The 22,405-nt window shown below is 43.2% G+C and overlaps 1 protein-coding gene across 3 annotated transcripts in view; it reads right to left on the bottom strand.

Moving 5' to 3' along the window:
* The window catches only part of RCBTB2 (RCC1 and BTB domain containing protein 2), an 88,946-nt gene that overhangs the window by 15,637 nt on the left and 50,904 nt on the right, over window positions 1-22,405 (bottom strand). For all 3 annotated transcript variants that reach the window (XM_074960786.1, XM_074960775.1, XM_074960794.1), the window contains exons 11-13: window positions 17,005-17,131; window positions 7,260-7,402; window positions 6,468-6,598 (exon numbers count right to left, since the gene is read on the bottom strand). In XM_074960786.1, coding sequence (XP_074816887.1) covers window positions 6,468-6,598; window positions 7,260-7,402; window positions 17,005-17,131 — 401 coding nt within the window. The remainder of the gene's footprint in view (window positions 1-6,467; window positions 6,599-7,259; window positions 7,403-17,004; window positions 17,132-22,405) is intronic.

Genomic DNA, 22,405 nt, shown 5'->3' with positions numbered 1-22,405 from the left:
CAGGAAACTTCTCAGCACCGTTGCAGCTGGCACTGCAGATGTTACCAGGGTGACTTTCAGCTGTTTTGGTACTGCTGCTGACTTTGGGGTCCACACCGCTTCTGGCACTGGCATACCTGGTGCCGGGAACGTAGCAGGGAAAGGGTACCACTCTCCAGGGTGCTCTGCCAAGAGGCGATCAGGTTGTGGCAGTTCTGCATTGACAGGAGAAGAACTCTGGTAGCCGATCACTTGCCTGGGGTTCAGAATCATCTTGCAGACCATCTCAGCAGGAATTTTTCCCTCAACAAGTGGTCTTTGAAGCCCAGTGTTCTACGAGTCATCTTTGCAGTGTGGTGCTTCCCAATGAGCAACCTGTTTGCTACAGGGTCAACAGGAAATGCTGGCTGGCTGGGGCCTCAGTCCAGGCTCCGTGACCAATGCCTTCCACCTCAGCTGGCAGTCGGCTCTTCTATGAGCTTTTCCTCCAACTCCGACCATTCCACAGATCATCTTCAAGCTGAAAGCAGAAGGGGCCAAGCTCATCCTCATTGCCTTGGTATGGCCAAAGCAGTGCTGGTTTTCCTACCTCCTGTCAAGGTTCCTCCCCCACTCTGAACTCTAGGGTACAGATGTGGGGACCTGCATGAAAAACCTCCTAAGCTTATCTTTACCAGCTTAGGTCAAAACTTCCCCAAGGTACAAAATATTCCACCCTTTTGTCCTTGGATTGGCCGCTACCACCAAACAAATACTGGTTACTGGGGAAGAGCTGTTTGGACACATCTTTCCCCCCAAAATACTTCCCAAAACCTTGCACCCCACTTCCTGGACAAGGTTTGGTAAAAAGCCTCACCAATTTGCCTAGGTGACTACAGACCCAGACCCTTGGATCTTAAGAACGATGAACAATCCTCCCAACACTTGCACCCCCCCTTTCCAGGGAAATGTTGGATAAAAAGCCTCACCAATTTGCATAGGTGACCACAGACCCAAACCCTTGGATCTGAGAACAATGAAAAAGCATTCAGTTTTCTTACAAAAAGACTTTTAATAGAAATAGAAGTAAATAGAAATAAAAAAAAATCCCCCCTGTAAAATCAGGATGGTAAATACCTTACAGGGTAATTAGATTCAAAACATAGAGAACCCCTCTAGGCAAAAACCTTAAGTTACAAAAAAGATACACAGACAGAAATAGTTATTCTATTCAGCACAATTCTTTTCTCAGCCATTTAAAGAAATCATAATCTAACACGTACCTAGCTAGATTACTTACTAAAAGTTCTAAGGCTTCATTCCTGGTCTATCCCCAGCAAAGACAGAATATAGACAGACACACATACCCTTTGTTTCTCTCCCTCCTCCCAGCTTTTGAAAGTATCTTGTCTCCTCATTGGTCATTTTGGTCAGGTGCCAGCGAGGTTACCTTTAGCTTCTTAACCCTTTACAGGTGAGAGGAGATTTCCTCTGGCCCGGAGGGATTTTAAAGGGGTTTACCCTTCCCTTTATATTTATGACACCTCCTCACACTGTCGGTTCAGCCTCCTGTATTCCTTCCTGTCCATCCTGACCTGCTCATGCAGAATCACAGCACACTCTGCATCCCACGCTCAGCTCTCTACATCTCAAGGCATGGCTGCTCTGTGGTTGAATAAGGAAGAGAAATGCTCAGTGGTTGTTTGACAGGGTCCTACTCAGTAGTAAAAACCCTCTACTAGGATAGCCTATTCGGCAAAGTGGAATTGTTTTTCAATACGGTCATTGGCCTGCAGAGTTCAGCTGATGCTGGCTAGTATCTAAGACATCTTGGAGTATTTGCTGCATCTTCAGTGGTCGGGCCTTTTGCTTAGCTCATCGAGGGAGCATCTATCAGCGCTCTCAGTCTTTCATCCATCCATTCATGTATCTAAAGCGGTTTCTCCATTTAATTGAAACCAGGTGGTATATTTACTTGTATTTTTTCCTAAGCTGCATTCATCTCCAGAGGAGGAACAGCATCTTCACACACTGGACATCAGACGATTCTGGCCTTCTATCTGGACAGGACTAAACCCTTTCTGGCCGCATATGACATAAACAGATGAGGTGAAGACTGTATGAAGGGACAGGCAGTCTCCTCCCAGAGGATTTCCAAGTGGATAACTTCCTGCATCAAGACTGCATATGAACGGCTTTGGCTACGCCCCCGCTACAGGAGCGAGAACATGCTGCAAGAGCACAAGCTATGTTTGTGAATTTGGAAAGTTTCTGAATTTTAGTACAAATGATAGATTCTGAAAATGCGTCATTCATTATTCTCCTGTTTAAAAAGTTTCAATCATCCAGTCAGCTAGCATACCCTGTGATTGACTAGTCTGCAGTGGGTTTGGTAATCTAAGTGACCACCTCAAAAACAACAGGATGAGATTTGTTCATATGGAACTATATGATGAATCCTTATGCATCACCAGAAATCAGGATCACATCACAAATGTGAACAGGAGACAGCTAATGTGTCAACCTTCAAGTTGAAATACAATATAAAAAAAAATGCAAAAGGTGCAACCATATGCAATTACTCTAAAAATTATTTGTACATGCAAAAAGAAATAAATGCATCATCACACAATAAAGCCTTCAATTTTCCTAGTGTATCCCCGGAAAAAGGCTAACGATTCCTTCCCTTCTTTACCCAAATTAACTTCAACATCTGCAAAATTTGTCAAAGATACAATTTATTTTCTAGCCATTGTGGGACCCCAAATTAACTGCCTCCTCTACCCCGAATATTTAACTTAATGAAAGGACACGTTAGCCTCACAAGGATGTAGATATACATATTGACCTCTGAATTTGCATCTCGTAACGTGCAGAGAAAAAAACAGCAGCTGGATTAGACATGATGGTAAAAATAACTGTCTTGTCCTAGACTTACTAGTACAAGTGTTAGATCAATAGTGAGATTTTCTGAAAATTCTCAGCATACATACACCCAACGTGGATGACTGTCATATGTTTTGTAAACCATGCAACAGTAACTGCACTCAGTGAGCCTTGCCCATTCAACCTTCTAGCAGTGGAAGCATTCCCTCTCTTTATGCACTGATACCTGTCCCCTTTGGAGCTTGTTCCTGGGTAAATAACTTCTGCAGAAGGAAAAGAAATTAACCTATCCTTTGCAGCAAGCACATTACAGATAGAGTTAGCTGCAAGGCAATATTTTGACTTCATGATTCACAATCTGCAACCTCTTTGAAGCTTGTTGCAAAAAGAAATGTACTAATTCTAGTCAGATTTCAGAGTAGCAGCGTGTTAGTCTGTATTTGCAAAAAGAAAAGGAGTACTTGTGGCACCTTAGAGACTAACAAATTTATTTGAGCATAAGCTTTCGGGAGCTACAGCTCACTTCATCGGATGCATTCAGTGGAAAATTCTAGTCAGTTTCCCTCTGTGTGAAGTATACAAGTATTGCAAACTGGGCAGGAGGGAAGCGGGGAACTTCCAAAAATGCTAGTTAATTTCCCGTTGTAGTCCCTTCCATGGGTTAAATGCTTCTAGTCTGCTGCCTCTGCAGAGATGCAATTAAAGCCGAAAAAGAAGACCAACAGCTATAAAAGTGGGATAAGTGGGGAAAAAATGCCCAGAGGGAAAAGGCATGGAACCACAAAAAAGTGTGTGTATGGTGGGGGACAACAACAACAAAAAAGATGAAGAACAGGAAAGGCCAAAAATACAGAAGGAAGTGGCAAGGGTAGGGGGGAAGGGTGCGCTTGGGAAATGTAATGACATCTTAGATTTCATTCCAGATTATATTCCAGGAATCCTACTGTTAGAGCCTGGGCAATTATAGATTGTACTAAAAGAAAATTATAGCTTGTCTAAAAGAAAATTAAGGGAGGTTGCTTCCCTGTTATACTGAAAAAAACCCTCTTCACTGGCCAGTCAGGGAATGATGTTTAATAATTTTGCTGCTTAGAAAACGGTAACTTTTAATTTGTAGTATAAATAACAGCTAATTAATCTTCAATCCAGCCCACAGTACATTAGAAATGTGCTATAAAAATAGCAACTGCATAGAACTACTCCTACAAACAGACAATACTTCAGCAAGCATTTCCACAATTTTCGGAGGTGTCCTATTTGTGACTATTACTTCTGGATGCATTTATCTTTGGTAAAGTAAATTGAGTCAATTTATTTTTCATATTAGGGCTGAGAACTGCAGCATATTCCCATCTTTTACTTGTGTTGATTACATAAAGTGAAAATAAATTAGAAACTGAACATTGGTACCTTTTCCAATGGCTACATATAGATTTATTTTATGAACTGATGATTTCTAGAGAGAAATTTCATGTTTTACATTTCTGCACCTTACAGTCTTACAAAGCGTTTACAGCTAAAGTGCTGACACACTATCCTATACTTTCACTATTTCTGCAGTTTTAACAGTGCTTACCTCCTTCAGTTTATAATCAATGGCTGTGCTAAAGGACAATACAAAATTTCTGAAAGAATATTACAGTTGCTAATTAAAACTGTGAATCATAGAAGGTAGAGCTGGAAAACATGCATGAGGTCATCCAGTCCATCCCCGTCACCACCTGTTTCCTACAATATATTCACGGGCGCTTTGTCCAGGCTAGTTTTACATGTTGCATGACACACATAATTGCACTTGTAATAGTTCCAAGTGAAACAGGTTGATCAAAGCCTTTTCTGATGTTGACAAGTAGAATTAAAGGTGTAGAATATTTTTACGGTGAGGCAGTCTATTTTGAAGTTTCTATAACAAACTTCAAATGAAAACCTATCCTATTAAGAGTAAAAGTTGCTGTGCTTCCCCATACCATGGTATCTTTCACTTCAGTGTCCACACTAAAACTCCGACCCTTCCTTTCTGTCCCTAATATCACAATTATTAATGCCCTGGTCATCTTCTCTTTGATTACTTAATGGCATCTTCACCAACCTCATTATCTCCCCATACTGCTCTGCCTCCAGCCAAAATTATCTTCTTTTGTCAATCTGACCATGTCACTGCCCGCTTCCAACCCCTCCAATATTAAATGTACACTTCTTGTCTCCCCATCTTCAAGCTCTGCACAAATGAATCCCAATTTATATCTCATTTTTTATCCTGTCATACTTATATCATCAATGATGACAGTTTCAACACTCCCATCTTCTACTTCCATTTTTGCCCCTTCTCCTTCACTGCCCTCTGCATGGAACAGCCTACCAATCCAGCTCCGCCAGACATGTACATTCTTCTCATTTAAATCCCTCCCTACAGGCTTTTTTAGAAAGGCAAAACTAAACAAAAGAAATAATAAAGTTCTCAGTTCAGCACCATCCTTTGGGTCTCCCAGTGTGACTTGACTTCTTAATAAGGATGAAGCTGTAAATTATAAAAAGCTACCAAGCTGACAGATTTAACTGGTTTTACAAGTAATTAATAAACCAAGATATTAGCACTAGTGAATATTTTTGGTGTTCAGTCAGCACACCCATTTACTCACCTACCAACCAGATGGGTCAAATTCACCACTGGATTAAGCAGACTACTATTATACTGGAATCAATGGATTGGCAACTGTTTTGGCCAGTAACAAATTTAGTCTCAGTGCACACACTTAACTCGTGTTAATATTTGTGGGAGTTTGATGTATTCATGTCTATATATTAAGTCTAAAATTGATATTGAAATATCTTGTAAATACCAAACTACAGATATTTTGCAGACAGAATAGTACTGAAAAATTAAGAAAAGGCAAACTTTTTTCACAAAATAAAATGTGAGCATATTTGCAAATAAAACATTTTTTTAATTAGTGCCCATTACATGATTGGTGCTTTCCAGACATTCCAGAATGACGTTCCCTGCTCACAATCCATGAATAGACAGATGAGAAGACACAGGATAGGGGAAAAGGACCAACAGGCAATTTGTTTACATGTCAACATGATTCACTGTAAACAGCATAGCAAAAGTCAATCTCGGAGAGAAGAATAAATCCATACAGAAAAGGGCGTTACAAGATAGCCCAAGGAGGTGATATCCTGTGTAGGGGACCATGTGGAAGGTGGTAGAGAGAGGATTGTGCAAAAAGCTGACAAATGGTCAGTGAAGGTACATTGGAAGAACATGGTCAGAAGGTGATACAAAACTCAAAGGTGGATAAGTGGCATTGGCAGAGTTATGTACTGAGTGGTGGTGAGAAGCTTAAAATGTCATGCCAGAGCAGATGAGGAGACAGTGAAAGAATTCAAAGAGGAGACTGACACAATTGAGTTGGCGGGCAAGGAAGATGAAATTAGCAGCTGCATTTTGTAGGGACTGAAAGGGGAAATGTGCATGCTTAGGGAAGCCAGAGAAGTTGATTACAATATTCATGTGTGATGGTTCATTAATTGCAATAAATAGTTACCATAAATAGTTCCATGTCTCAGAAAAACGGTTCTCTCTCTAAGGAACTTCTAGTACAAATAAAAGTTTTCCATACCTCAGCTTCATATTTGACTGCAGCTGAAAGAAGAGCAATTGCATTCTCCTCACAAATGCTTTGTTTGATAGTTTGCTGGCAAAGCTTTTTCAATCTATTTTCTCTATAGAATGTTGCCAAATCTAGCAGCCCTGTTGAGAATTAGGTAGAAAATTCACAGATATTTGGTTGTCTTTATGCAAGCCATATAAACTTGTATTTCATAGTTATCAGTTTGTTTCTCTATGATTCTATGATCGACTTTTACAGAAAACCTCCAAAAAGGCTTTATGCAAATTGAAGAGTTCACACTTATTAAGACACAAATTCTCCATCTTTTTTGTAGTTTGCATCACATTTTAATGGAGGTTATTTAGTGAACCATCTCTCCTCTCTTCAGTGATCATCTGGGCCAGCTCCCTTCCCATTTGTGGTCAAATAATGTCTGTGGCAACTACATCAAATGGAAAGGTAATATTAGGAAGGTATCAGAGGCTTTTAAAAACTGTTTTTAATATGAGAAATAATGGTCCTTTTTGAATACAATCTACATTTGCTGTTCATTTCATCATCCCCTCCCGTTCTTTCTGTCCCTTTCTCCAACTGCATCTTTGCCATCCTCCTCCTACTGCAGGATTCTCCGCTACATGGATCACCTCATCCATGTACATGTGATGGAGCGTAAAAGAAGGTTTAAAGGATAGTAAAATAACAATGAACATGATCAACCCCATCTTTCTAGAACCTGTTAAAACAAACTTTAAAGTTCTCTCTTAACAGTAACTTGACATTATTTGACTTTATGCCAATTACCTATTGCATCCTCAGGAGGGAGACTGATGCTGTCTGTGTACAAATATTCCAGGAAGGCTCGGTAAACTTGATAAGAGAATTCACTCATTTCAATAATATCATCATCATCATTGTTATTTAATATGGAACGAAAATGCTCACACCTAAGGAACAAAAATAAGACACACATGGTGAATAGTTAAGTTTGGTAAATTAACACAAGTAAGGTGTCTATATCAATCATAAAGATGGAGAATAAAATATATAGTGCTGTGATAACACCATCCGATTTTTTTTTTTTGGCGAGGTAGGGAGGAGTCCATTAAATTCATTGTAATTCTTTTACATGATTTATATTTTAAGTATTATACTGATTCTATTCCCTTCCTCCTTTTGCAAATACATTTTAGGATTAATTAAGACAATTCTTATTCTTGAAGATCTGTTTTTCCATAACTTCTGTACCCTCTAGCTACATCATGTTATCAATACTGTAGATTACATTTATTCTAAATGTCATCATCTAGCTCTTGCTTCTAAATTTAATTTAAACTCATTTTCCATGTTTAAAATATTAAAACCAGAACAGTCTTAGACATATCCTTGACCATCTTTTTGTTACAATAACCAGCCTTAATACTTTAAAAACCCAGATTATGCCTGTAATATCTGTATTATACATCTTAACTGAATTATAATTCCCCAATTCTGCCATACAATAGTATCAATGTATTTGGAAAGCAGGTTCTTTTGCCAGTTTCTAAATGTTATTACAATACTGCAGTCAAATACTCAACCACTGAGCTATGGCTCCAACAATACTGGAAAGACAGTGCCCAGATGGATCAGTTGTTAAATCTGTTGGATAGTTTTGAAGATTCTTGAGTAACCAAGCATTTTACCCATCCCCTGTTAAAAACTTGTCCTAAAATAAACACAATTTAGGTTAAGTTTTTTCCTCCAGCATCTTGTCTACATGCCCCACCTTAGAATTTGCTTTTCTTTTAGTCAGTCAGAAGATTTTACAAGTAAACCTGCTATACATTAGCACATTATCTGGTCATAGGTCTCCATGGTACAGAAAGAGCACTACTACCACATAAATGAAAAACAAAAATCTACTTATTTATCAGTTATTTTATCTTCCTTTTATATTGGTCTAAATTGTTATCTATATATATTTTGCTTTTTATGTTATGCATTTTTCATGTCATGAAAATATATAAACATAAAATCACAAATCAATAAAATACGCAGGAGTTATAATTTGGTTTCTCTCACGTTGTTGTGTAGGGATGTGGGACTTGAAGAGGCAGCCAAAATCCTGTATCTTTGTTTTCTGAGCACAAGGTAGGTGCATCATAGCAGTGGTAGTGACCTCCAATGGAACAGAACATGGATAGAGCCCTTTAGCTCTTCTGCATTTGTGGTCAGGAATTTGGAAAGGGGGGAATGCACGCTGTGTCTTTTAAAGGGAATAGCAGTTGCTGCTCATCCACGCAATCCCCAAGTGTCCATGGATACACCTGTTTGTGTAGGCAGAATGCCTCTGGCCTCTCCCACTTGAACAGGGCCTGCCCACCATTCCACCACTACCACCACATGCTCGTAGCCACCAATCTCACAATTTAGTTTTAGGAGTACTTACGGAACAAGGCAAAAAAAAAAAAAAAACACCAACCACTGAGTTATAAAAATGCAGCAATAAAAAGGATCTCTTAAAAGTAATGCACTCATGATAATGCTCATGAAGGGAAGCATTCAGCAATGGTGTGTTACATGCATGTTATCCTCTTAGCCAGGTGTGATAATAGTTATACCTTGAGGTAATATGGCTTAATGAAGCTATTAATCTGATGTTCCATTGTCTTGTAGCCAAATATATGGATCTGTGGATTACTTACCTGTAAAGAAGTTGATGTTTATTTTATGACCAAACAATAATTAGTAGGAGGAAAATATTTAACTTAGGAAGGAAGACACCACTTTCGGCAGAAAGGCCGGATGGGGTCGCAGTTGGATTTTGTCCTTACGGAACACCGTATATGGCGGCTCTGATGTCAGGGCTTTAATCTCCGACACTCGTCTCACCGATGTTATCGCCACAAGGAAAGCGACATTCCATGACAGGTGGGAAAGGGAGCAGGAGCCCATTGGCTCAAAGAGTGGGCCCGTGAGCCTAGAAAGAACCAAGTTATGGTCCCATCATGGGATAGGAGCCCAGACCAGCGGGAAAGGCCTCTTGAGGCCTCTCAGGAATCTGCATGACACGTTGTGCCAGAAATTTTGCCCCCAGCAGTTCCCGCTGGGTCGGCTGTGGAGCCCTCTGGAGTGGCGCTTTCATTGCACTTAATATATGACCCTGCTGACATGGCCCCTCCTCAGTTCCTTCTTGCTGGCTACTCCGACAGAGGGATAGGAGGGTGGGTACTGGAAAGGACATGAACAACACATCTTGAAGAACAACAGTTACAAGAAGGTGAGTAACCGTTTTTTCTTCTTCGAGTGCTTGTTCATGTCTATTCCAATCAGGTGACTCCCAGGCTCTATTCCGGAAGTGGAGTTGGAGTTAAGAAATCACTGAAGAGAGCACCACTCTGCCGAAAGCTGCAACATCTCTAGCGTGCTGTGTGATGGCACAGTGAGAGGTGAACGTATGCACCTGGGCCAGAAACGCAGCTGAAGAGGTCTGTGCCCTTGTGGAGTGAGCCCTGAGAGGCCGAGGTGGGACCTTGGCCAGCTCATAACGTGCAGATACAGGCCATGATCCAGGAAGATAATCTTTGAGATGAGACTGGGAGTCCTTTCATATGGTCTGTCACTGCCACGAACAGCTGGTTAGATCTCCTGAACAGCTTTGTGCGCTCAGTGTAGAATTCTAATGCCTGCCGAACATCCATTGCGTGCAGCCTTTGCTCTTGGGTACTGTTTTGGGGCTTGGGGTAGAAGACAGGTAATGAAATGTCTTGGCTAGTACGGAATTGTTAAACTACCTTATGGAGAAAGGCCGGGTGAGGTCTGAGTTGCACCTTGTCCTTGTGGAAGACCGTGTAGGGTGGGTCAGAGGTAAGGGCCTTTAACTCCAACACCCTCCTGGCTGACGTGATGGCGACCAGGAAGGCTACCTTCCATGACAGGTAGAGAAGGGAGCAAGTCACCAGCAGTTCGAATGGGCGTCCAATTAATCTGGACAAGACCAGGTTAAGGTCCCATGCCAGAAGGGGCTGTCTAACCCGAGGATATAGCCATTCCAGGCCCTTAAGAAAATGTCCTACCATAGGGTTAGTGAATATGGAATGTCCAGACATTCCCGGATGGAAGGCCAAGATAGCAGCAAGGTGTACTGTGATGGATGATGCTGACAGGCCTTGTTGGCTGAGGTGCAGAAGGTACTCTAGGATGAGTGGTATAGACGCCTGGAGTGGAGGAGTGTGATGCTGAGCACACCAGCAATTGTACCTTTTCCGCTTGGTCAGATAAGTGGCCCTGGCGGATGGTTTTCTGCTGCTGACCAGGGTCGTTCTTACTGGTTCCAAGCACAGGAGCTCCATTGGGTTTAGCCATAAAGCTTCCAAGCCTTGAGATGGAGGGACTGGAGGCCCAGGTGGTGAAGGCAACCGTGGTCTTGCGTGATCAGATTGGGATAGAGTGGTAACACCACTGACAGCTCCAGAAGCGTGGTGTACCAATGCTGGTGGGGCCACACTGGGGCCAGCAGAATTACTACAGCTCTTTCTCTGTGGATTTTCAGCAGTATTCTGTGCACGAGTTGGAATGGTGGAAAGGCATACATGAGACGGTCTCCCAAGGGGAGCAGAAATGCATCCGAGATTGCACCCGGGCTGAGTTTCTGAAAGGAGCAGAACATTGGGCACCTCCTGTTGCTCTGAGTGGCAAACAGATCAACCTGGGGAAACCCCCACTTTCGGAAGATAGAATATATGACATCTGGATGGATGGCCCACTCATGATAGTGAAACCATCTGTTGAGATCCACTAATTCGTTCTGCATACCTGGGAGATAGAACGCCTCCAGGTGAATGGAGTGGGCTATGCAGAACCCCCATAGCTGAAGGGCCTCCCGACATGGGGGCGGGGGAGGAAGAGTGGGCTCCACCTTGCTTGTTGATGTAAAACATGGCCGTGGTGTTGTCTGTCATTACCCGCACACACTGGCCTTGGAGCCGGGATAGGAAGGTTTGGCATGCTAGCCGTACTGCTCTGAGCTCTCAGAGCATATTGATATGCAGGAAGAGCTCATCCTGCGACCATAATTCTTGTGTCTGGAGCTCTCCCAGATGCGCCCCCGCAACCCAGAGCTGATGCGTCCGTTACTAGGGACAAGGAGGGCTGGCGGCTGTTGAAGGGGACTCCCTTGCAGACTGTGCAAGGGTCAAGCCACCATTGGAGGGACTTGAGTACTTGGTCTGGCACCGTGACCACAGATTCCAGGCCCTGTGCGGTATACATACATGAGCCATGCTTGAAGTGGTCTGAGCCTCAGTTTGGCATGCCGTACCTCGTAAGTGTAGGCTGCCATGTGACTGAGGACACTCAGGCATCCCTCGCGGTAGTGGCTGGGTACCGCCTGAGGCTTTGGATAACGTCTGTCATGGTCTGAAATTGGGTCTTTGGCAGGAGCGCCTTTGCCTGCACCGAGTCCAGCACCGCATCGATGAATTCTAATCTTTGAGTCGGTGACAAGATTGACTTGTTCACATTGAGCAGGAGACCCAGCCTCTCGAAAGTTGCTCTGACTAGTCGGACTTGAGACTCCACCTGCTCCCTGGTGTGTCCCCTGAGTAGCCAGTCATCGAGGTAAGGATATACCTGCACCTGCCTCCTGCGGAGGAAGGCTTCTACGAATGACATACACCTGGTGAATACTTGGGGGGCTGTCGACAGACCGAAGGGGAGGACAGTGAACTGATGGTGTTTGTGGCTGGCTACAAACCGTAGAAATTATCTGTGCATGGGCTGAATAGCTATGTGAAAGTACGCGTCTTTCATGTCTCCCAGATCCAGGTAAGGAATAATTGTCCTCAGGGAGACCATGCAGAACTTCAATTTCACCATGAACCTGTTGAGGTCTAGAATGGGTCTGAGACTCGCCCTTTGCCTTGGGTATTAGGAAATAACGGGAGTAGAACTCCTTGCCCCTTAGCTCCTTAGGAACCTCCTCCACTGCTCCTATGGCGAGGAGCGATTACATGTCCTGGATAAGGAGCTGCTCGTGAGAAGGGTCCCTGAAGAGGGACAGGGAAGTGGGATGGGAGGGAGGGGAGGAGCAGAATTGGAGAGAATATCCCACTTCTACCACGTGGAGAACCCAGCGGTCCAGTGTTATTTGGGACCATGCATGGTAGAAGTGGGACAGACGATTTTGAAAGCAGGGTTGCGATTCCGATATGCAGTCTGACACGTAGTCCCCAGGCGCACCTTCAAAATGCCTGCTTGGAGGCCGAGGAGGTGTGTGCCTGGTCCTGTGATGACAAGGGCTGGGATGGCTTGCGCCTGCCGTTCCTACCTCGTCTTCTAGAAAAGCCTAGGGAGAGGTTGAGGTTTAAAGTGTTTTCGCTGAGTAGCTGGGATATGCATCCCCAGTGACTTCATCGTCGCCCTCGAATCCTTTAGGCCACGTAGCCTGGAGCCTGTTTGCTCCGCGAACAATCCTGTCCCATCAATGGGAAGGTCCTGCAGGGTCTGTTGGACCTCGGGGGGGTGGGGGGGGGTGGGTAGGCCCGAAACTTGAAGCCATGAGGTCCTCTGGCATAGCCATGAGGAGGACAAGGCACGTGCTGCCGAGTCAGCAGCGTCCAGTGAGGCCTGTAAAGAGGTCCGCTCCACTGTCTTGCCCTCCTTCACAATGGCCCCAAACTCGTCCCTTGACTCTGACGGTATTAACTTCTTAAATTTGAGCATGGAGCCTTAAAATTATATCTGCTCAGGACTGCCAGTTGATTAGCAATCCTGAGCTGTAGGCCCCCCCAGTGGAGTAGACCTTTCTACCAAAAAAGGTCAAGTTTTTTAGAGTCCTTGGATTTAGGCGTGGGTCCCTGCTGCCCCTGCCTTTCACGTTCATTAACCGCAGGCACCACCAAGGAGCAGGGCTGAGGGTGGGAGTACAGATACACGTAACCCTTGGAGGGAACAAAGTTTTTGCATTCTACTTCTTTGGCCGTCGGGGAATGGAGGCCTGGGTCTGCCACACAGTTTTGGTGTTGTTTTGAATGGTTCTAATGAGTGGCAGCGCCAAAATGTCCACCATTGGGTCCTCCTGTTAAACCACCTCCTCGGCTTGCAAGCCCATGTTACGCGCCACCCTGCAGAGTGGGTCCTGGTGGGCGCGACTATCTACGGGTGGTCATCCTGAGACTGAAGTTCCCGGTACCGCTCCATCCGGGGAAGAGGACAAGGATGCAGGCGGGGTAAATGGGTCATCCTGGGCCTGTTGGTCCCTGGGGACCTCCTGCTCGACCTGCTGTTCCGGGTGAATGATCCCCTGTTCCACTGTAGGGGCAGGGGGTCTGTGCTGGTGAAAATGCTGTGAGCGGAATCCCTTCAGCAATTCTGGGCATGGGGTGGCTGGCCAATGCCGTCGGCAGCTTGGGCTTGGATGCCAACGACTGGGAGCCCTTGGACAAGGTACCCTGGGACTGGTGATATGCCCAGGGGATCCAAAAAGGGCATTGTGCCGGTCCTTGCAATTGGGGTGACCATGGCATTGTACCCACATCGGGCTGTCAATGAGTCAACCAGCGCCGGCTCTGGTGTGAGTACCTAGACCCTGCATTCTGAGGACAGGGACTGGGATCTAGAGGGCCATGGCAGTGCCAATCAGAACTGGCCAGATGAGTGATGCTGCGAGGAAGGGGAGCGGTGGCGAGACCTCGATCTGTACTGAGGGGAATCGGTGACGCGATTATGATCATCTGAGGTCCCGCTGCCGGCCCTGATCATAGGACCGGTGCCGCGAATCGGTGACCTGGCGATGTGGGCGGGCGCATCATTGTTCGCTTGCTGCGGGATGGTAGCACCCTCAGCAGTGCAGGGGGCTTGTCACGGAGACTCGGAGACCATGGTGTCGTCATGGCAATGAGGTCCCGTGCGGCCTTGAAGGTGTCTGGAGTGGACGGTAGCCCCACCTCCTCTACTATATGGATTGGGGAGTCCAAAAGTCCCAGGCATAATGGTACGTCTTGCATGTCTGAAGTTCCCGGAGCCAACTTCAAGGGTCTCGGGGCCAGGTGTTCCTCTCTGGGTTGTGCCCATTGGCTGGGACAGCAGGGGAGGGTCTCACAGGAGATCCGCCTCTACCCTTCTTGGCGTACTTCTTTTGCAGTGCCGGCGCATGAGACCGGTGCCAGGCAGTTCCCACAGTCTTAGGCATGGGGGTCAATGGTGCTGAGTCTCTGTGCTCGGTGTCGGGTCCTGCCGCACAGAGGCGGGCTGCGGTTTAAGAGCAGCCTCCATGAGGAGCTGTTTCAACTTGAAATCCTGATCCTTTCTGGTCCTGGGACAAAAACCCTTGCAAATCCTGCACCTATCGGCTTGGTGAGCCTCCCCCAGACACTTTAAACAAGCGTCATGGGGGTTGCCCATTGGCATGGGCTTACTGCAGGACTTGAACCCCGGGGATCAAGGCATGCCCCGAGGTCCCCAAGAGGAAAGGTCAGGGTGGAAGGGAAACCCCCCCAATCCTAACAGAACTACTACTAACTAATAAAAACTAGAACAACTATAAACTACTAACATAAACTACACTAGAAAGCTAGGGGAAGTGAGTAGAACTTGTAAGCAAGCCACGCGCGGTTCCAACAACTGTCACAGGCAGTAAGAAGGAACCGAGGAGGGGCCAGGTTGGCAGGGTCATATATCGAGCACCATGAAGGCGCCACTCCAGGGGGCTCCACAGCCGACCCAACGGGAGCTGCTAGGGGAAAAATTTCTGGCAACTGTGCACGCGGCGTGCGCACACCTGATTGGAATCAACGTGAACAAGCACTCAAAGAAGAAGCACGGTAACTGTTCTCTCTCATTCAAGAGATTGTCCACACAGATTCCACTCTAGGTGACTAACAAGCAGTTATCTTGAGCCTGGAGGTGAGAAAGAAAAGGAAATTATTTACAAAAATCTACAAAGAATTCAGAAAGGTTCTAACTCTTTTGTCTATGACAAAACTCTAAACTCTTAACCAACTACTTTTCATGAAAACACTTCCTAAAGCAAGGTGCACCAAATATTCAATGGGCCTGGGCACTGAAAGCTTTCCGTCTCACAGTCACCGGCAGTAAGAAGGAACTGAGTGGCGGCTGAGCACATACCCTTGGCTTTGGTGGACGCAAGGGCATGCTGGGGTGCAGCCCCAGCAGACATGGCTTTCAAAGGAATCTGATCCCACATGCATACCTAGAGTGGAATCTGTGTGGACAACATACCTCAAAGAAGAAAAAGCCATTTCAAGCAAAGATGGCAGAATGAAAGTGTATATCGGGGTGCAAGAGATGAAGGGAGCACGTGGAGAAAAGATAACAATATAGGGAAATAGTGGAGTACTAGGAAATGAGAGCAGAGATGTAAACTGAGGCAAGATTAATTAAGGTGAAGCCAAGGAGCTTGAATTTGATGCAGTAACATCCAGGAAATCAGTGAAAGGATTCAAGATGAGGAAAAGGAACATGGAGAAGAGATTATGGTAATCAAGGCAAGAAGCAGGTTTTGGCAGAGGAGGTACATTATTATCAGGAAGGGGCAGATTATTGTACAATTAAAGGGGATGAAGCAAAAAAGAGTTAGCAAGAGAGTGGAGATGGAATGAGAAGCAGTATGGTCAAGTGAACAGGATGCTGGGGTGGGAGTCAGGAGATCTAGGTTCTATTTCTAGTTTTGCTACTGACCTACTGTGTGACCAGTTTTGGAGATATTCTGAAAAAGTGCTATGCTTTTTGCTTCACAAACAACAATCATGTGAAATTCTGTTCTAAAAATAAGATGCAGACTCATTTAATGGAATTTACATAAACTTAATAACATCTGCATATCAATCAGTTAGATTGGAAAGTGATATTAACCTGCAAATAGTTGTGAACACAAAAAGGGAGGTCCGTCTGAAATTCAGGCCCACCAAGTTAGTCAAAGAAATAACTAAGACATACAGGATGTGAGACTGGACAGAAGGGGATAGGCTGGAAGTAGACATGTACATTTGGGAAGCACCCAGAGAAGCAGCAGCTGAAACAATTGGAGGTGATGATGCTGCCAGCTGGAAACAGAGGATCAGTACCAAGGACAGAAACCTGAAAAACATGAACACCTGGGTGAGAGGGGAGGATGCAGAGCTACCAACGAAGGTGCTAAAGAAAAGATGAAGGAAGAGAGAAACAGAGGGCCCCACATGTGGAAGCCAAGAAAGGAAAGGAGGAGAAAGTGATCAACTAAGGAGAAGGCAGCAGGGAAAGAAGACAGATAAGTGTTCCTTTTTCCTAGCAAGGAAAAGGTCTTAACAAGCTTGATCACGATAATATAGACGCAGTGAAGAGGGTGGAAGCCAGACTGGAGGAGAGCAAATAAAAAGTAGGATTAGGAAGTGTGCTATGAAATTTTTGGATCCAAAAGGAAGGGGAGGAGGAAATTAGGCTAATACTTAGAAAAGCAGGTGGTTTTCAGCATAGGGCCTGCTCATAATCACACCAGAAAGAAACCAAATATCAACAGTATTAAACAGTCACTACTCAGCATGGGTAAAGTGTTGATGTTATTCCTTACCTAATTTTGAGAAGGACTTTATGAACATGAATATATTTTCCATCCACTAGAAACTTCAAGTCTGCAGTGTCAGGATTGTCAAATTCCTTCTTCAGTGATTGGGCTACTGTTAGGTGGTCATCCGGTTCTAGGATAACAAAGGTATTTAACAGTTTTGATGAATAAATAACAATGTTCCATATCTCATGATTCCTGGCTTTAAGTCAGCATATCAATGAAAGCAATGCTGTTCATAAACACAACCTTCCACTCAAGACCAGTAACAAAACAATAATGTTAGAGTATGGACCTCTAGAACAGGGAGTAAAGGTTATGTCACTACAATTCCTACATGACTACCCACTCCAAACAAATACATATGTCAACCAAAAAAGAAGTCCACCTATTATCTCTCAGATAAATTTGACCCTACCAGAGGAATATTTCCTACCACTCAGAAAAATCTCAATGGTCGGAGATGTTTAATGTTACAATCAAATACTTTTACTTGTTTAAAATAATATTTTATCAGAAAGTGTTTATTTTTCACATTATTTACTCTGGCATATGTACCAGATACATAAAACCATACTGGGATCTGCTAAAAAATAAAAAAATCTCTGTTTTAAATACTTCCACTATGAGATGCCATTTCACATCAAGAGTAGCAAAAAAAGTGAATGCATCCATAAGTGCAGGTGAAGTGTCCTCAATATAAGAGCCTTACAGATAAACATTAACAATTCTATACAGCTATTTGGAAAAATGAGCTCGCTTCAGTGATGGTGTTTAAAGAATTGCACGTATTAAATTCTGTATGTCTATGCATGTATGCACATATACACATACTACAGTCCTCAGTGATACCTCTGTGACAAGTTTATCATATAGCCTTGACATCCGCATCTGCTATCTGTCCACAAATCCATCTCCCATGGACTAGTTCTAATACTTCAACCCCTTGAGCAGCTTCAAATAGCCATTTTCTTAAAAAAAAAAAAAAAAAAAAAAAAAACTCCAAACAAAGCTGTCATAAAAATATTTCCTCCTCTTCCCAGGGACAGTAACAGCTTTTTTCTACATAAATGTCACAAATTTAAAGTCTGATACCTTGCAGCCTACAAGGCAAGAAGTAGGAATTTTATATTTTTGGAAATGGGAGATACCCAGTTTCCCCAATGGAACCTAAAGACTTACTATTAGCTCTGGAGACACAGGATTTGATATTATGACATTATTAGGACATTTTAATATCTAGAAGTATTTTAGGTTATTTTTAAAGGATTTTATTGCTACCTTTGGGTTTATACAATTGGACTCAAGGTAACTAAAGCACCTGGATTTACAGGTAGAAAAAATAAATAAAAAATTCCCAATGTTTTAAAAATAAAAAACATTTCTAAAATAGTTTTTCTGTAATGTGGCATATATACAATATGAGAGTGTGGTTAAAAGTTTTACTGGCTCTTATTTAGGATGGCCTGCATAGTTCACTCCGGTCTCTACTACTTGTGAGCAAATATAGTCACTTAAAACTCATATGAATAAAAGCTTTACACTTCCTCACTTTTTCCTATAATATATGCCAGTAATATATGAGAAAATACAGTGTGTATTTTCTTTGCAAGATTAAAATAAATAATTGCTCAACTTTTTATAGCTGATATCTGCATATGTTTATTTTTAAAAAGAACTGACAAGTTGAAAGTAGATGTTTATTGGTAAAGGAAAACTCAAATGGTTTTAGAAGACTGAGTTTGAAATTCATATAACTTAGTGCATTAAGTAGATTTATCACAACATTTAAAAATACGACACACTTTGCCTGCTTTGCTGTTTCCTCCTCAACTTAGTGAATAAGACAAAACACACCTTCACTGTTGTCTGATGTAACAAGTACATCTCCTTGGAAGAGCTGATGTTCAATCGACATGTTGTTATAGATCAAAACAATGCTGCAGCATTTTGTTGCGGAAGCCAAAAACAACAGAGTTACTTGCAAATATAAATGTGTGTCATTAGAATATTACCAGCTGACCTCTATAGAATTGGTCAGCCAGAGGACACAAAGGTAGGGCTAAGTTATGAAGCATTTCAAAGATAAAGACAAGAATCTTGTATTTGATGCACAGATGAAGAGGGAGTCAGTGGAGGGACACAAAGAGGAGGATGACATGATCAGAAAAATGAACCAAGAAAATTATTTTAGCAGCAGCATTTTGAAAAAGAGTTGAAGGGAGCAAGTTTGCAGTATTCAACGCCAGAAAAGAGGAGGTTGCAATAGTCAAGATGTGAAATGATGAGGACTGGGACAAGAGTTTAGTTGTGTGAGCAGAGGAAAGGCCATGAAATGTCATGAAAGAAAAAGCAGCAAGCTTTAGAAATAATCTGAATATGTGGGTCTAGATGAAAGGGCTAAGTCAAAGTTCACACTCAAGGTACATGCCTGAGTGAGAAGGACTGTAGTGTTGTCCACAATGATGGCAAAAGTGTGGATACAAGAGAGATTGGAAAAAGATTAATAACTCAGTTGTGGACATGTTTCATTTATGAGGATGACTGAACATCCAAAAAGATGTCAGAAAGAAAGGCTACGGAGATAATTCATCAGTAGAACTGTAGATTTGCATGTCATCACACAAAGATGGTAGTTAAAACCATGCTTGCAGTTAAGAGCAGATAGAGATGGGAAGAAGAGAAAGAGACTAAGGATGGAGCTTTTAGGGTCACCCAGAGATAGAGCGGGGGGCGGGGGTAGGAGAATGACCCATCAAATGAGACTCTGAAAGAGTAATCAGAGAGGTAAGAGGAGAACTATGAGAGGACAGAACCACAAAAGACAACAGAGGACAAAATTTCAAGACATAGGGAGCAGTTGATGGTGTCAAAAGCCAAAGAGAGGTCAAGGAAGATAAAGGGCTGGTCTACACTAATGCTGTAAGTAGTTCTAAGTCATGCTACTTCAGTTGCGTAACTTACATAACTGAAGTTGATGTAACTTAGGTTGACTTACAGCGGCGTCTACACTGCACTATGTCAACAGGAGATGCTCTCCCACCAACTTACCTTCTGCCTCTTGGGGAGGTGGAGTACAGACGTCGATGGGAGAGCGCTCTGCCATTGACTTAGCTTGTCTTCACCAGACCCGCTACATCGACACCACCGCATCACTCGCAGCAGTGCCGATTTAGCCGGAAGTGTAGACAAGCCCAAAGACAGAATACAATCCATGAGATTTGACTAGAAAGAAGTCATGAGAGACTTTAGTGAGAGCAAGTATCAGAGTGGTACCAGTGTTAGTCTGGATCTGTAAAAGCGGCAGAGTCCTGTGGCACCTTATAGACTAACAGATGTATTGGAGCATAAACATTCGTGGGTGAATACCCACTTCGTCAGGTGCATGTAGATTAACTATAGCAGTGGAAAAACCCTTTCCATCACTGTAGCGAGTGTCTACACTACAGCAATACAGTGGCACAGCTGCAGTGCCATAGCTGTGCTGCTGTAGCATCTGTAGTGTAGACAAGAACTTAGTTGTATGGAGTCCACAGGATGCCCAGGAGTCATTGATTTAAGTATACTTAATGGTTTCATAATACCTCCACAATGGGTTTGACCTCAGAGAAAGTGTTCTAAATAGGTCTTAATTTATTTGCTGGGAATATCAGTGCACTTGATTGCTCTTAAGCATGCAAGAAGGTAGGAACCACAGAATGAATCCTTTGCCCTGTGATTTTTGTGTTTGTAAATTATGAACAAATATAAAACTCTGACTGCATCATACTTAAGGGTACATCCTCTCAGCACTGGGATGTGGCCCTAGACAGAATAAATACGTTACAGAAAGATGCATCTAATTCCTACTAGCAGAGCTGATCAAGCACAGACTTTGGTGTATAACCTTTGTCTTATAGCCTGTATCATAAGGGTGTGTACCTTAGGTGTACCTTAGGTGTTCATTAGAGCTTTTAGGTTGCCGAAACAATGAATTTAGAGAGGCCAGATGGGTGAGGTAACATCTTTTGTTAGACCAACCTCTGTTGGTGAGAGAGACAAGCTTTCAAACCACACAGGGCTCTTCTTCAGGTCTGGTAAAGGTACTCTGAGCATCACAGCTAATGCAAGATGAAACAGATTGTTTAGCATAAGTAGTTAGCACATATTTGACATGGATCAGGGAAAGCACTTACTGACAGTGAAAATACGTTATTTTTGAATTGAGAACATTACACATTTTAGTATATTTGTATGCATTTCTTCCTTTTTTCAAAAGTGTAACTGTGTACTCTTTTAGTCTGCAGATCTATAGAAGATACTTGTCTTTACAGAATCACAATTCAGAGGAAAACAAACTCTCCCTAATGTGCTAGCTTTAAATTTTTATGCCCTCTACCTTGAAGTATCAAGGCCAAGTTTAGATAAAATTTAGATAAAAAATTATACTTGGTGCAGTTTCACGTGAGGAGTGACAAACATGGAGGCCAACATATGGCCCAGAAGTTGTAAGCAGGTCCTTGCTGTTATCTGCAGCTTCACTGTATTGTAGAGATTAGACTGGACACAGTATGGAATCTCTCCAGGGGCAGGTAGGCTCTGGCAGTTAGGGAGTCCACAAAACTCTGATGAAGTCTATCCTCTTTTTTACAGTGCAAATATTTGTAATCAAAAATAATAATATAAAGTGAGCACTGTACACTTTGTATTCTGTGTTGTAATATATTTGAAAATGTAGAAAAACATCCAAAATATTTATAATAAAATTAAATTGGTATTCTATTATTAACAGTGAGATTAAAACTGCAATTAACCACAGCTATTTTTTTAAATCTCGCAATTGTAATTTTTTTTAATCATTTGACAACCCTATAAATAATAGCTTGGCATACTACTGTGCTGGGGTAACAAATTGTTTATTTCCACCACCCCCAGGGCCCTTGTATGTGTCCCTTCCATGAGGAACAATCCTCACTCCTTTAAGCTCAAAAGGGCTCTGGGTATATGAGACTGGAGAGCAACCTACACATGGACCACTTAGGCTGAAAGATCCAGGAAAAGGGAATGCAGTAGATGTGTAGAAAGAGCTCCTGATTGATCCCCAATCTGCTCCTGCAAAGCTGCCCTCTTCTAGCCCAGTGGAAGGGGATGAGGGAGAGGGAAGGCAAACAGAGTCTTCTAAAGAACAAACCTTTTTCACTGGGAGCAGGCTTGCCAATGTAGAGAGTCCTATCAGCTTTGGTCCACCTAAGGGGACAGGGAGAAGCTTCTTTCTGATCTGGCTTCTGTGAAGGCTAAATTCATGAGCCTGACAAGAAGTTCAGGGTAGGGCTGGCTGGGGGAAGTGTCTTCTAGTCCCTTTTACTATACCTCCAGGTCACTACCTCCAGCCCGCAGGATCAGATGGAGATCAGCAGTACCCTCCACT

Source organism: Natator depressus, chromosome 1 (assembly GCF_965152275.1).
Source record: "Natator depressus isolate rNatDep1 chromosome 1, rNatDep2.hap1, whole genome shotgun sequence".
NCBI classification, from domain to species: Eukaryota; Metazoa; Chordata; order Testudines; family Cheloniidae; genus Natator; species Natator depressus.
The sequence above is the reverse complement of the archived record's forward strand: the minus strand, read 5'-3'. Positions and strand labels throughout refer to the sequence as shown.